Source organism: Triturus cristatus, chromosome 8, assembly GCF_964204655.1.
Source record: "Triturus cristatus chromosome 8, aTriCri1.1, whole genome shotgun sequence".
Lineage (NCBI taxonomy): Eukaryota > Metazoa > Chordata > Amphibia > Caudata > Salamandridae > Triturus > Triturus cristatus.
The window spans coordinates 51,573,676-51,589,476 of record NC_140591.1 but is presented as its reverse complement, the minus strand read 5'-3'; the positions used below and the strand labels follow the sequence as shown (position 1 = coordinate 51,589,476).

Sequence of the window (15,801 nt, the reverse complement as noted above, 5' to 3'; positions counted from 1 at the left end):
AATGAATGGATGGGTGAAATACATTTATTGAGCTCTTGCTACACAGCGTCTTTCTACGGCCTAATTGCCTGTGCTAAACATCTGGCCATGAATGAATTGTAGAGATTGCACATCAGTTGAAGAGAAAATCCGTTTCTTATTGTGGATCCATTAATATCATTGCCTTAGGCTTAAAATGCTTACTAATAGTCCTATTTAAAAGAAAACAGGAGAAAGCCCATTTTTACACACTTCAGCTATAAGGTACCTACATACAAGACCAATTGAGTAACCTCCATCCTCATCATAATGTTCTTTTCGACAAATGTCATAAAAGTAATACAAAAATGATACAAGTATACATTTAAAATGAATATTGGATAAAACAATATCATTCAAGTATGAGAGCTAATGCATCGCAGCAGATGAGAAGATAATGAGCAAAATAATGGGCAACCAGGTTAAACTAGTATCAAAAAACACTTTGCTAAAAGCAAGGGTTCGGTATTCAAGACCAATGTTAATGTTATTGACATTTCTAAAGCGCGAACTGCTACCCGAAGGTGTCCTGGCGCTACATTAAGTCCTACCTGGGTCCTAAGCGAGAAAGGGGTGATAAACCAGAACCTGAGCCTAGCCAGTAAAGCGCCAAGTCTTCAAAGCCTTTCTAAAGGCTAGCAGGCTTGGCAAGGCTCTAAGATGCATTGGGAGGCCATTCTATGTCTTGGCAGCCCCCCCCCCCCCAGTTGGCTTTTTTTGCAAAAGGTACCGCCACCAGATTAGCATCTGAAGAGCGTCAACATCTAGTTGGTGTGTACCATTGGAATTGCATTTTGAGATAGTTGGGCCCAGTTCTATAAAGTGCCTTGTGTACTGTGCACAGAGCCTTAAACTGCACCCGTTTTCGCTCTGGCAACCAGTGGAGCCTTCTGATCTCTGATGAGATGGAGGCATGTTTGGGAGTGCCAGTCAGCAATGTGGCTGCTGCATTCTGAAGGAGTTGCAATTTGTTCATTAGTCCTTCCTGGATGTTGACATATAAACTGTTGCAGTAATCCAGTCTGGACATCACTAGAGCCGTGATGACTGACTGATGACTCTTTGGGCAGGATTGGCAAGATTTTCTTACAGGCTTTTAGAATGTAGGAGGTGGAAGAGACCACTGCATTCACCTGATCCTTGAGGCAAAGTTTATTTTCTATCCAGACTCTCAATTTTTTTGCTTTTTAGACAGGAGTGGGAAGGGGACCTAGTGTGTCTGGCCACCATTCCGGGGTCCAGAAGTTGACATCATTACTGAATAAAACCACCTCCGTCTTACTAGAATTCAGGTTGAGACAGTTTTGGGCCATCCAGTTACCCACTGCTGTCATGCAATCATGAAATCTGGATGCTGTTCCCTGCAATTATCCTGGCCTTAGTGACACTACAATTTGGGTGTCGTCTGCATATCCAATCACATGATCTAGAAAAACATACAACAAACTACAATCCCCCCATAATTTGGAAGGATCTCAAAGAGCTACAAGAAGGGGCTCGTATCAATTGAGTACTTGTACGGGCCAAAGTATTATCAAAGCTTTTCTATAGCAGCCAAAGCCACACAATTGATGGACGGAATGCAGAACAAATCAAAACATTCACCCGCAGTAAAGAGATCGGTGTTAAATCCATCATTCTTTTGCTCACCATGCTACCCCAGTTTAGACCTGGCCATATACAAATCAGTCTTGACCCTGTGCCTCATGGAAACAGTCCAGCCCGAACTGCCAAGCCATGTCCGCCCTGGACCGGAAACAAGCATCCTAGGACCGGTTTCGGGGTTTCACCCCTCATCAGCCACGATAGCTTGATTCCAGTGGCATAGTGAGCCCAGGACCCATGTCTGGGCATACCTGGCGCACTTAGGGCGAGAAAGCAAAATACACACAATTGATGGACGGAATGCAGAACAAATCAAAACATTCACCCCCAGTCAAGAGATCTGGGGTAAATCCATCACTATCCAGTATTGATATCTTTCATAGATTCACATGCTTGTATCTTCCCCGTCATCATGGTGGGAGTCTCACGGTAAATGAATAACCATAGCAGTAAAAGAAAAACTGCATAGAAAACCCATAGGGAAGTATAGTGTTTGGTAACCTATCATCATTATTATGTGGTCAAAAACTCAGCCAATCAGCGGCCAGCCCTGACCTCACACTCCCCAGCAGAGCTGCCATGCCTCAGATTTCCAACCGCCATTGTGTGAGAAGGAGTCTCCCTGAGCCATGCTCAGTTTGTTCCTTGGTGAGCTTTTGAACTTTCTATCTACAGTCCTTTCATCTGGATTGGAGGTACTGTTTTTCATCTATTGTCTAAATATGTCTGAAGGCTCTAAGAGGCTTTTCAGGCCGTGCAGATCTTGTGGAAAGGCCAGATTATATTTTGAAGACCCCCACAAAGATTGTTTGTACTGTCTTCATCCAAAACATGTGCCTAAGGAGTGCAAGCACTGCAGAACTTTCTCTGCCAAGACTTTGAAAGACAGAGAAGCACGCTTGCTGTTGTGGCTTCAGAAATAGAAGGCCACCTCAGAGACTGACTCGGAGGATGATTCCAAGGCACAATCTTCTAAAAAAACGGAAGTCAACTACTTCTGAGGAGAAAGTGGATGCTAAAAAGCAGAAAATTACAGACAAGGAGGTGTCTTCATCTTCTCTGTCTCATACACCTCTAAAGGAGTCTTCAGAGACGAGAGTGGTGTCTTCATCCCCGTCGACAAAGGCTGGAGCGTCTCCGGTGCTTGCTTCTGTGAAAACGTCGACGTCAACGGCGTCGACGGCAGCTACAAAGACAACGCCGTTGAAGAAAGGTTCGTCGACGGGAAGATCGTCGACGACGACCATTCGGATTTCTTCGTCGACGACGGGAGCACCGTCGACTACGACCTTTAAGTCACCAATGGCAAGATCAATGATCTTTATCAGGAGTTTTCCACCGTCGACGGGCCCGTCGACGGACAAGAACACCATGGAATTTACTGCAAATATCTCCGCTTCCTCCCTCAAATCTGCTGGATATGCAAGAATCGGAAGATGAAGAGTCGTATGGAGTGGCCTATAGCCCCTCACAGCTAAAAATTAAGAGCCAGGACACAGACGAAGAAGAGTGCCAAGAAGGGCTGGGGGATTTTTCTTTTAAAGACCGTCCGGTATCCGGCTCCAAAAGGTATGAGTCTTTCCAACAGTCATACGAGTATGAGGAGGAAGAGGCGCATCCTAGTGTGAGGGAAGAGTCAATTTCTATGCCTGTTTCTCTAGTGACTGATTTACGACACCTGATCAATGACTATTATTGTCGTTTTCCAGAGGCTAACGCCCCTGCCACAAGTACCTCGGGCGATTCTCAACCTGCAGCTCAAGCTTCGGTGGTTCAACCTCAGCCTTCGGTGCAAAAAATACGCACTCCTCCAATAATTACAATTGGAGATGATTTCGCAGAGTCTGATGGAGAAGACCAGCCTGAAGAAGGGGGGAACTTCTTCATGAGGATTCAATGGGCGACAAATGGGATCAAAATATCTTGCCTACTACACCGTCTGTCACTGGCAAATTCTCCACCGGAGGACATTGGAGGATTTCCCAACATTATGGAAAGGGCCTCCAAGAGGTTCAATCTTCCACTGCCAGTACAGGAAACAGAATATTTCCTGTATTGCTTCAAAGAATCATCTAGGAAGTCTATTAGATCAATTCCAATAATCAGTCCTATCTGGGACAAGGGTTTAAATAAAGATCATGAAAAATCCAGCCTCTGTTGCAGCCTCGGTGCCCAGAATAGATAAGAAATATCGAGCCCCAGAGTCTTCTCCAGCATGCCTAATTGGAGACTTGAGGGGCACTGTTAAAGGGTGGTATTGAGGGAATCCATGGCAGAGGTGGCCATCAGGGGGTAATAAACATTAATGCACAGGGCACCACCAGTGCAAAGGCCGGCCCTGCCCTTGAGGCCAGTCTGCCTCACCAACAGTTAGCTCCATTGGCCTTGTTTCAGAAGTTGTAGCTGCAACTCACCAGGGATTGGCAATGCAGAATTTGCGCGCACACCAAACTAAATTCGCAAACTTCAGTCTCTCTGCTTCATTCACAAGCACTTTTAACATGTGCTGCCTGCTTTGGGGCCACTGAAATTAAATAAGCAGCAAAGGAGGATAAAATTATGCCGCAGTGTTGACTAAATTATGCATTAAAAAAAAAAGGCTGCAGCGTAATGCAGTATATTTTCTGATATTTTATTATTTTGACATGTGTACACATGCTAATAGTCTTTGGTAAGATTTTGCCTTATTAGTACCAGTGTAACATACAAATGCAGCAGTGAGAAAGGTGATCAGTCAACCTTTGCAATAAGCCATCCACTCACAGGAAAACAATTCACATTTTTTATTAACGTTTGATACGTTTGAGCTCTAAACAATATATTAGTTTAAATGGTCAGATCATGCAACACATTTCGCATTAGGAGGCAAATATGGAAGAGCCATAATTATATAGAAAGCATTTGCAAACTAGGATATTTTGCCATTCATGTTTGAACTGCTGTTGTGGAAAAAGGGAGAAGTTCTGAAGACAAACTCCATGGCTCAGCGACAAATGGCTTGTGCTTCCACAATTTATCGTATTTGGAACATTCTGTGATTAGAAGCATATCCCACTTTGTGAATGTGTTTTAATGTCAATAACTCATTATAACCTTATATAATCATGTGTATCCATTGGTTGATTAAACTAGGCAGTGAAATGCCAAACAAATACTAAAAATTGGAATGTTTGCGCATTCTGGCCACACCTCTGGCTCCGCCCACTGAGCCAATCCTTGGGTTATTCCTGCCCTCTAATTCTCCGCCCACAGTTCCCCTACTTTTTTCCCCCACTTTGACCACTGCCTAGATATAGCTATCTTTTTACTTTTGAATATCTCGGGAACTACTGAACGGATTTACACCATTTAAGCAAAAGGCACGAGTCTGAACTGAGGACTACCTCATTGCCAAATTTGGTATAATTCCGTTCAGCACTTCGGGCTGTAGCTGCGTCAACAGGTCCTATGGGAAAATGCATGGGGAAAACGCGTTTTGGGACACTCCTTTTTTTATATACACACATATTCATCCTATGGTGATAAAGAAAAGGAGTATGGTTTAATACGTAAGAATGAAGGAGGGAAAACATTAATTACAGCTAATTCAGATTCATGAGCTTTTTGCATACCCACTGAGTATTTTCTTCAAATTGTAGTGAATACAAGATCGAGGAAGTGTGTTCCTTAAGCGTATCTGATTTACAATAAAAAAAAAAAAACTGTGCCTGGCTTAGGTGGCGTGTGCTTCATAGTTTTTTGCAAATACTGTTACTCAACACGCTTGGTACTTTTATTTATTTTTTTAATCAACATTTGAAAGTTATTGAAGCTATTTTCCTGATTCCACACCGATACCTGTAGCAGATGCAGCCCACTGAGCTGTCTAACATTAATTGTAAAGCTGTGCTCTTTGCTGTGTGTTTTTTGTTTGTAAAATTTGTTAGCTAAATTTTGTAAGTTAACATGATCTGCGAGTTTTGACACCCAACTGTTTTGTGTTTTTGAATACAAGTTTATCACCACAGTACTATTATGTTCCATAAATGTTCACTGCCATGATATAAGCCTTTTGAAAGCCAGTGGTGCTCAGTAGGGGAACTGTGTGTGTGTCTCAGTCCTTGGACAGTAAGGATGCTGAATTTTGACTGAGCCTTGTCTAGGCATCTTCTCTCAATTAGCATGCTTCTGGTGATGTGACGCGTGTGTGCGTGTGTGTGTGTGTGTGCGCGCGCGTGCACGCTGTGTTTGGGAGCTGTGTGTGTGTTTGGGAGCTGTGTGAGGGTCTATCTATATTTCTCTTTCAAAGGCAAATCATGAAAAAATAAGTCCCTGTACCTCAGACGTAAGTCCCTTGCTCACTTTGCCACTGGATTAAAGCAAGCCTGGCTGAAGACGGCTGAAATGCCAGAAACCGGTCCTAGGAAGCTTGTTTCCGGTCCAGGGAAGGCATGGCTTGGCAGTTCGGGCTTGACTGTTCCCATGAGGCACAGGGTCAGACTGATTTGCATATGGCCATGTCTGAACTGGGGTGGCAGAGTGGGCTAAAGAACGGTGATGGATCAAACCCAGATCTGTTGACTGGGTGTGAGTGTTTGATTGATTCTGATGCTCCGTCCATTACCACCCCCTTTTGTACCGCCCTGTACCACAAATAAGCGCCACTATATAGATGGGCAAAAAGAACTACCAGAGTCTTAATACATTTACTTCTTTTCATAGATGATTCCAGTCTTTTGTCAAGTTTTCATTCTGCCAGTGATTCTTTCAAAGAGTCAACAGCACCACTTTTAGACCACGGATCGCTTCCTTTCCTAGAAGAAGGAAAAACAGGTAAGTAAAAACATTCTAATAATATTAATGAAAACATATTATTAATCTATTTTTATTTACATAGTGCACTAACACCTCCCAGTTATCTCTAGCCACAGCCCTAAAGATCTTCTTGTCCAGGGCCTCTGGAGGTTCCAGTAGTCTTCTAATTTAATGGACGAGTCTTGAAAGCCTTTCTAAAGGATCATTATTTCTGTACTAGCTTGAAGTTGCAAGGGAACTCGTAGATAAGTTTGAGCGAGTCTGATAATTTGTGTTTGCAGAAACCTCAAATACAAGGAGTCTGAAAAAATTGCAAGCAGTAACGGCTTCATGTGGTTGAAGTGGGAATAAGGGAAGAATTTTCTTAAATGGACTTAACAGGGGAAAATAAGTGTTCACCACTTTAGCGATACAGTGGTCAAAGGCCAGATTGTCATTAATGGTCATCCCCAGAGATTTGGCTTTGGCCTTTGACGCAGTAGGATTACTACTGATGCTGCCATGTGCAGTGATTCAACCAGCATTTGTCTTACTGACATTGAGCCTTAAAGTGTGCCTCATCCATTGTTGGACTGCTCCGAAGCAGCCATGGAGATTACAAGGTGATTGATTTTAACGAACCACACCCTGCGTGCCATTAATTTAAGAATAGGGACAATAGCCATAGGAACAAACCATGCCCATCAGTAACTGCACAAACAAATTAAATTGTGTGTGTGTATGTTTGGTTGTAAAATCTGAATGGTAGTTAATTTCTTAGCTACCTTGTATGGGAAAGACCTGCCACCATCATGATTTTTGTGATTTTTTTTTTTTTTTTTATTGTTTTTTTTTTTTATATATCTTGGGAGGCTGGAGAAAAACAGCTGAAGATTGTGATATTCAGGGAATACATTGAAAAAAGTTGTTGAATTAGAACAGCCACAACCCTACAGAACTTTAAAATGTATACAAAGAATGGAAAACACCCATGCTGCTTACAAAGAAGGCAAGAACATAGGAGGGAATTCTGAGCCACGCCGCAGATAATCTAGACACTGGGAGCTTCAAAGTTGGAAAGTTTAAAATCAACTAGATCTAAACCAGTGCAGCACTGTCTTCTGCTGTCCTATTCAGCAAATCCTCATGGCCTACTGTGTCCAATGCAGTGGAAAGGTCCAAATATATTACTCCGGCTGCATCGTTTTCATCGACTAGTTTGGATGTGTCTACCATGGTGACTAATGCGATCTGTGCCCCTCTAGCTGGAAGGAAGCCTTTCCACCAGTCATCCGGCATGTTGCTGTCCTCCATGAAAACCTACCACAAGAATGAGTACAGTGGCAACAACGAGAGAGTGAGGATATCACTAGTCTCGCTAAATAGTTGCCTAGCCATTGAAGGAAACAGACTGTAAACCAAAAGACTTTCTTTTTGGACATCTGCTATGTTTACTTCTAGTGGTTGGTAAATCCCCGCTTGATCAAGGGCCTGGTGGCCCACGGAACTAGGGGTAAATCCTCAGCCGGTGGAGTCTGTCAGAAACCTGAGGATCATGCTGGATACGGAGTTTTCCTTTAAGCATCAGATTAGCAAAATCACGGGCAAATGCTTTGGAATACTTAAAACACTCCGTAAAATTCTCGAATTACTCCCCATCAGTGCTAGAAAAACACTCATTCATGCCTTAGTCACGCCTCATTTGGACTATGGAAATGCTCTCCTTCTGGGCCTTAGCAAAAAAGGTATTCACCAACTTCAGTGCGTACAAAATGCTGCTGCACGTATGGTGTTAAACCTCCCACGTAGAGCATCAGGCAATTAGGCACTTTATGAACTCCATTGGCTCCCTATCGAGGAGCAAATCAGGTTCAAGGCTCTCTGTTTTGCTCATCGCATTGCCCACGGTAAAGGCCCTGGCTACTTGCGTAACCTTCTCACTCCCCATCGTCCCATCCGCAACCTCAGATCTGCTGGAGCTATGTTGTTCCAACTTCCCCGCGTTCGCAAGACCAAGATTGGAGGTGCTTCCTTTAGGTTCCTAGCTAGCAAACACTGGAACAGGCTTCCTCTTGATCTTCGCATGGAGCCCTCTGAAGCAAGATTCCGATTAAAATTGAAAACTCACCTATTTCCGCGTAAATACTAACCTTTTTTGTTTTGGGATCCTGGCGTGCCCCGGACTTTGGTCTTTTAGGGGAGAAGCGGCACTTGTCAGCACGGGGACACACTATGCTAGTGTAACCATGCGCTCTAGAAATGGTTTTATTATTATTATTATTATTATTATTATTATTATTATTATTATTATTATTTACGAAGAAAGTCTTCCTTTATGGAAGAGGTAGCCTCACACACATAATAGTGTCATACTTCATCATCGGTGTCCTCTCCCCACCCTGGTAGGTGAATACCAAGGCTGACTCGACCTCTTCTAAGACTTAAATGGTAGGAGGGAGTTCTTGAATAAGACTAACTGGATAAAGACGGGATCCCGATCTTATTAAAAAATACCTTGGTTTTGCCAAGTTATTACCTTTATTAAAAGGTACACCAGGTATCTCTAAAAATAATTATGTACGGGTATAGTGAGGCTAGTGGCTCAAACCTGTTCTTCATCCACTAACATCTTTCTGCATGATGATAGTAGCCAAAACGATCTGGGGCATTCTTCAGGGCCATTCTTCAGGGCCAAGGATCCCTATTTGAAGTGAATATGACTTCGAACAGTCTCTGACTTGAGAAAAAGAAATTATAAGTAGTGAAGGTGTGGACTGCCTAATAACCCTGGTGATTCATACCTTATTATTCAGTAGACTCCTAGAACGAAAAATAGAATGACAAAGCAATTACTTCATTGCTAACCGATTACATGAAAATGAAACACAGCATATATAAGCTCTATAGACACATGCAAGTGCAATATCACACCACACCACAACAAACAAAGATGTTAAAGTAAGTAGCATGGCAGTCCTCATGAGTATGCATGCAACAATTCAGGTGTGTTCATTTTAATTATTTTTTACAACTTGAAAACCATATTTAAGAAAAAACATTACTATTCCTTACTCTAGACTTCAGGGGATACCGGCTAACTGGTCTTGAAGGGGGTGGTGTCCTTTGTAGTCACACTCTTGCTCTATTTGGTAAAAAATGTTTAGTAGTGTAGAAATATAAATATACTTATGTTCGTGAATTTAATCGGGATGAGAGGAACAGAAAAGCACCTATTTAAAATGTAATTAACGTTGTTTGACCTGACAGTACCAAAAACGTGGTGCTTGACTTTTTGTTTTTACAAAACCTGAATTATGCCTTGAAGTTTATTAGTGCAAATGGGTAACCTTCTCACAGTTGAAAGTAGGCTTTGGGAGAGCAAGAGCCGAATTGGTGAAAATGGTTAATTGCTTTTTCCCTTAGCCGTATTGTATAACCTTGTGAAGTTCAATGGTGATTTTTTTTTTAATTCTTTGATACCTCCTCTGGTGGGAGGCAAGCTGCTGCCCGCGGCCCGTAGGTATGGATGCTACTGCGGCGTACATCATCAAAAACACATAGGACCTGTTGAAACTTCATGATCTACAATGGTATGCAGGAGGGTTCACAGTGTGGCCCTATACTCCCGTGATTCCCTGACATTGTTTACTTTTATATCGGTAACCATCGTAAGATGTATCAAGTGAACAGTGTTTCTTTTTCCTGGCTTGGTGTCGTAAAAACGTACATCTCATCTAGAAGACATTCATGCATCTGTTAATTTCCACTGTGGGATTAGCGTTTTTGTGATGTTACTGTGTCCACAACTCCCCACACACGTGCCGCTTTTAAAAAAAAATCTTGCTTCTCTGAGATATGTTGGGTGACAGCTCCTTGTTTGTATCGAGTTGCCGAAACAAGTCGCTCATAGAGTTGTGTGTTCTAGCCAATTATAGTTTCCTTCATGGAGCTGAAGGTATACAGTTGCGGCCCGCCCAACAGCAAGCAAGCGCACACCCTCCCCCCCCCCTTTCCCTCACTTACTCAAAAGGTACACCACGTGTGGTTACCTATGTGTATCCTGGTCTGGACCAATGGTACGCAGGTCTTGGGTTGCGGAGGTCTGTTTGAACAGTGTGCTTCCACTCATGCTTGTTGGTCACCGGAACGCGTGGTCGGGAGACTAGAAGATGACTCTCCCTCTAGGTTGATGGGAAATATAGTATCTCCCATGGGCGCAACACTTCTGGAAGTCAGTGCTCGTACTACAGCATGGTTGTTTATGGGCGATGTAGTTCTTTATTATACAAGATGAAATATTTGTCAGAGACTTTCCCATAGTTTGAGAGAATCAGTGAGTTTAGGGCAAAAGATCGATCTTAATCATTTTTCAAATAAAGATATTTACTGAAGATGGCCACTAGTGATGATATCAACATATTCAGCGGGCCATATAAAAATTAGGTAGGGATGCCTGCCCGTGATTGAAGTGATGTGTTACTATGGGGGTATTATTGTGCTCTGTAGTGGACGAAGTGATAATGCTTCAAAGCAGGACAGTGTTTTACTTCTGCTATGCTACATTTGTGACAATGGGACAAAACAAACGTGGGGTGTAGGGTATATGCAGAATCCAAGTAGGAGTTAAATAAACAAGGACTTTTGTAGGGGATTGTATGAAAAACGGGTGGATGAATATTGATATAATTTCGGTTCTGAGGCATCCCCATGGTATCTCATTAAGTTCCTGTAGATCTGTGCGTAACCTGTACATCCAACCATGCTTAAAAATAAGTAGTGGTAACGTCCTGTCTAAGCGTGTTTTGTCTGAGTTTCTCTGGCACATTCCATATATTCCTCATTCTGTCCTTTTTTCAATGTAGTACTGTCTTAGCTTTGTGGCGTCCCTGTGACACCGAATGGTACTTCTGTCTTCTGTTATGCGGATACGTACTTTTCTGGTCGTCATCCCAATGTACAGGAGATGACCGGGGCACTTTATAACATTGACTACATTGCTGGTATTGCAATTGGTTAAATTTTACATTCTCCAAGATGTCTCCAAACCCACATCTAGTTATTTGACTCTTTTTGTCATATTGCATACCCTGCACTTGCTGCATGGCGAGTGTCTGACCGGAGATGATAGGTTCCAAAGTGCAGACTGTTTCTCTTGGTGTTTGCTTTTTCTGCATGAGCAGATCTTTTATGCTTGTCGCTCTCAAGAGTAAATTGGTTTTTCAAAATTTAAACCACCCAAGATTAAGATGTTCCAATTCTTGTTGATCCCTTTCTGAAAGTTATTGGACATCGTACTGTAGGTAGTGACGCAAATGAACCTATCCCTGCCTAGATTTTGATATGTTGAGTTGGTCCCCATTGTTGTTCATGGCTCTTTTTTCCGCTTTTCTTTTTTTCTTCCTACATGAGTTTCAAAGGCACATAGGGGTAGGCTGTCCCACCTGCAAACATTTGCATAAATCATGCACTAGCATGGATGCTGCAGGCGCAGAGTGCTGATCTGTAGCAGAATTACGAGTTTGTCTGAGGTCAGGGATAGCATGGATGCTGTTAGGGCCAAGTAAAGTCTCAATAATGGAGCTGTATGGATCTCCGTTCTGAGATGGCATGGATGCTGCTGGCGCAAATAGTGCTTGGTAGCGGAGAAGTGTGTGGGTCTCAGTTCTAGGATAGAATAGATGCTGCTGTTGCAAAGTGATGCTCAGAAGCAGAACTCTAGACTGGTCTGTGTTCTGCAACAGCATGTATGCTGCTGCCAAAGAATGCTACCTATGGCAGAGTTACATGTGAGTGTGAAGCCAAGAACTGCATGATGGCTGTGTAGAGTGTGCCCTGTTGCAGAGCGGTGTGGGTCTGTGCACCTTGATTGCATGGAGGCTGTTGGTGCAGAGTTTTCAGATCTCAAATTAGTATTTCTTTCCTCTTTGAGAGTAGAGTCTCTGTATTTATGCCTGTAATCCATCTCTTTTTCTCCTTATCATAAAGGACTTTCAAAGCAGCTGTTCCTGCTAGATATACCAGAACACATAAGACCGAGACAGTCTTGCTTGTCAGACGGTGGTCTGCCTAGTCTTCTGGCATTCTGCTTCTCTGATGGACGTATGCTGGTACGTTCAAGGCGATACTTTAATTTTGGATAGGATAGGACAAGCCATCTTGTGCTTTCTGTCCTCTTTCACGCTGTATGATATCGCTTCTAATGCACTGTGATCATGACGGTATACCCTTTAACGCTAAAAGCTGTTAACTATACCTCTGATCACTACAATCCCTTTATGCTACCCTTCCCTGAACCTTAAAATCTGATTTCCTACCCCTTAATGCTACCCTTAAAAAAAAAAAAAAAAAAACTACACCGTATGCTACCACTTCCTTGAATCCTTATAAACCCTATTTCTTAAACCTACCCTTCCTTGAACTCCCCCCTTCCCTACCTCGCTGTAGCATGGGGATGCCCATTACCCCTGCCCCTTGTACAGAAGGCAAAATTATTGTAATTCCTATTTCACTCAGGTTTTATTTTCAGTAGATTATTTTTGACACAACTTTTTTCAGTCTTTTCAATTTTCGTTTTTACATCACAGTATTTTTGCTGTAAATTCTAGTTTCTGTACTCCAATTATTTGGTAGGGAATAAAACATTGAACTAGTTTATCTTGGTCATTTTGTCAAACACTGCCAGGAGTTTTTGTGAAATGCAAATGATTGGGTTCTGCTCTCTGGGTGGGAGTTCTAAATTGTCTAAGCTTGGGGCCTTGGGCATCCAGTAACCCGCCGCTAGCTTTTGGTCGATCAGGTGGTGCTGTTGGATAAAGCGCAGGTCAACAAATCGAGGTCACTGCGGGGCTTACCAGGTCATGAATATATGCGGCTCCCTTGTTCCAGGAAGCCTGCAGAATATCCTGATCCTGAGTAGAGCCATAGTTTTGGACCCTTATTTTGTTCCCTGAGCTTTCTAGAGCGTTCCTTAAAGATTGTTGCAGTCTTCAAGATGTCCCGTTACTAATCTACTCAGCTCGACTCAGTGCTTGATTTGCAGTGGAGCAAGAAGTTTACTGAGCTACAAAAGTTGTATGCTCGTACCCTTAAACTACTGCAATAATTGTAACAAGAACAACACATCTTTATCAAAGCTAACCCTCAAGTTTTTGATTTTCTTTGCAGTGTTTGTATGGCCTGAGGTGTCTGAAAGATCACACTGCACTGAATTCCTTAATTATGCTTTAATGAAGTGTCGGATAATATGTACGATCAACCCTGGCAAGAACCAGAAGGTGACTGCCAGTACAATATTCCAGTTCCTAAATATTCTACATTCTACTTGCTATGTCGGAACCCATCAGGGTTGCTAAGCTACATGTAACATACTAAATCAATTACCTAATACATTTATATGCAACAGTTTGCAGGCCATACAAATGTTTTTGGAGCCTGTGCTACCCTGTACCAAGATCAGTTTTTGCCTAATTTGGGCAATGTTTTCTTTTATCAAATAGGATGTGTGGCCAAGACATTCAGTGGCATTTGTTTGGTTGCATGTTCTCTAGATGCATATGGATTTGAGTTTCAAGATGATTTGTTCAATGTAGTCTTGCAGTTTGCGTGTCATTCTGTTACATTTTTTTGTGTGGGTAGTTTGGGGATCAACCTTTAGGTGAAGATGTCTTTTGGGTTTGCTGTTTTGTTTCTTCTTTCAAGTGAGTTGTAAAAATCTCATGTTTTAGATGACTTGGGAGTGTTCCTTTGGACAGACAACCATTTCATACCTTTGAGATGTCTGCTTCTAGTATCGGGTAAAATTGTTTTATTGCTGTACTAGCTGGCGACACAATGAAGCATATAAAAAAGAGATAGATGGAATGCTCATGAAGTATCTTGTGTACAAAATAACGATAGCTTGGGTTGCAGCTTTGAAGAATTACCAGTGGCTGAGATTAATTCAAGAATTCCAACCGTCACTTTTTGTATATTTCAGCGTGTCACCGTAAGCGGGCCGGGTATGGCCAGACATGAGTCCTGTGCACACTGTGCCCCTGGAGATGGCTGATGAGCCCTAATAAGGTTGTAATCGGTCCTGCGTTGCTTGTTTTTTAGTTCAGTGAGGACTTGGCCTTGCAGTGCAAGCTGGACTGTTCCTATAGGAGCAGGGTCAAGACTGATATCCATATGGCTGAGTCCAAACTGAGGTGACAGGGTGTGCAAAATAACTATGGATTATGATGCGGTCTGAGTATTTACCAGTGGCTGAGACTAATTCAAGCATTCCATCCACCAATTTTGTATACCTCTATTATCGAGAACACCCATAAAGTAGTCCTGAGTCCGCTGGAAATGGTGTGAGAGAAGCCTCTTTAAGGGTCCAGTTAAGGGCGTAGACCTGATGTAATATCCAGTGGTGGTACTTCTCTTTATTCAAGTCAAAGATAGCTTTATTCGATAAGGAGTATCTTAAAAGCAATAACATTCATACAATCAATAAAAATACGTGTTATCAGATAAGCACCAATTAAAAGAAAATATGCAATCCATAAAAGCAATAATTTCATATTTCTAGAAGATAATGGAGGCAAACTATTACAAATAAAAACTTAGTACAACAATACAATTAATTCGATTCCGGCTTATGAGCATAATGGTATAAAGTGACAGTGCAATAAAAAGAATAAACAGACCAAATGGCCATAGGATAGTAAAAATATAAAAGCATGATAATTCATTAGTGTCACACGTAAGGATTTAATCCGTACTATCCAAGCGCGGCCAAGGTTCTTGGCCACGCCACAGGCAAAGAGGGTCCTTGCGTCCGACTTCAGGATGTGCCCAGTGGGTGCCCAGTTGGCTACAGATTGGTTTGAGCCATCTTGTTCTAGCCTTCTTATAAGTGGGACAAGCAAACATAAGATGGGCCACACTTTCAGTTGGTGCCTTCCAGCAGGGGCAGTCCGCTGATGTCTGATGTGGGGCGCTCCACTTTACAGTTAATTCTCGTACCGGGAGTGAGCCTATCCTAAACTGAATATAAAGTGCCCTGTCTCGCGGCATCTGGATAAAATCTAAATAAGGTTCTAAAAATATACGCTGCTTGTGGAGATAAAATTCTTCTGTGAGCCTTCCTAATTTACAAACTACTAAACTCTTGGGCATCTACGAAAGCCCAATATCGCTTTTTGAGCTCAGCCTTGCTAGGTGGGATTTGAGTATCCCACGACTCCTTGAGGCCAAGAGCAAAAAGTTTTATATTTTTTTTTTTTTTTTTTAGATTAAGCAACCAGCTAATTCTTTGGTTGCCATCTAGGGCCATCAATTCTGTGAGTGCGGAGGCGTAACTGGCAAGCTCGGGGGTCCGTCGCAAGTGCCGCAGCCTGACTATGTCTTTAAAAGAGCGCCTACCCATATCGCTCATCA

General features: G+C 42.4%; 1 protein-coding gene across 2 annotated transcripts in view; it reads left to right on the top strand.

The window, feature by feature from the left end:
- The window catches only part of LOC146800044 (uncharacterized), a 426,311-nt gene that overhangs the window by 235,156 nt on the left and 175,354 nt on the right, over positions 1–15,801 (top strand). For both annotated transcript variants that reach the window (XM_085620951.1, XM_085620952.1), the window contains exon 13: positions 6,325–6,435. In XM_085620951.1, coding sequence (XP_085477077.1) covers positions 6,325–6,435 — 111 coding nt within the window. The remainder of the gene's footprint in view (positions 1–6,324; positions 6,436–15,801) is intronic.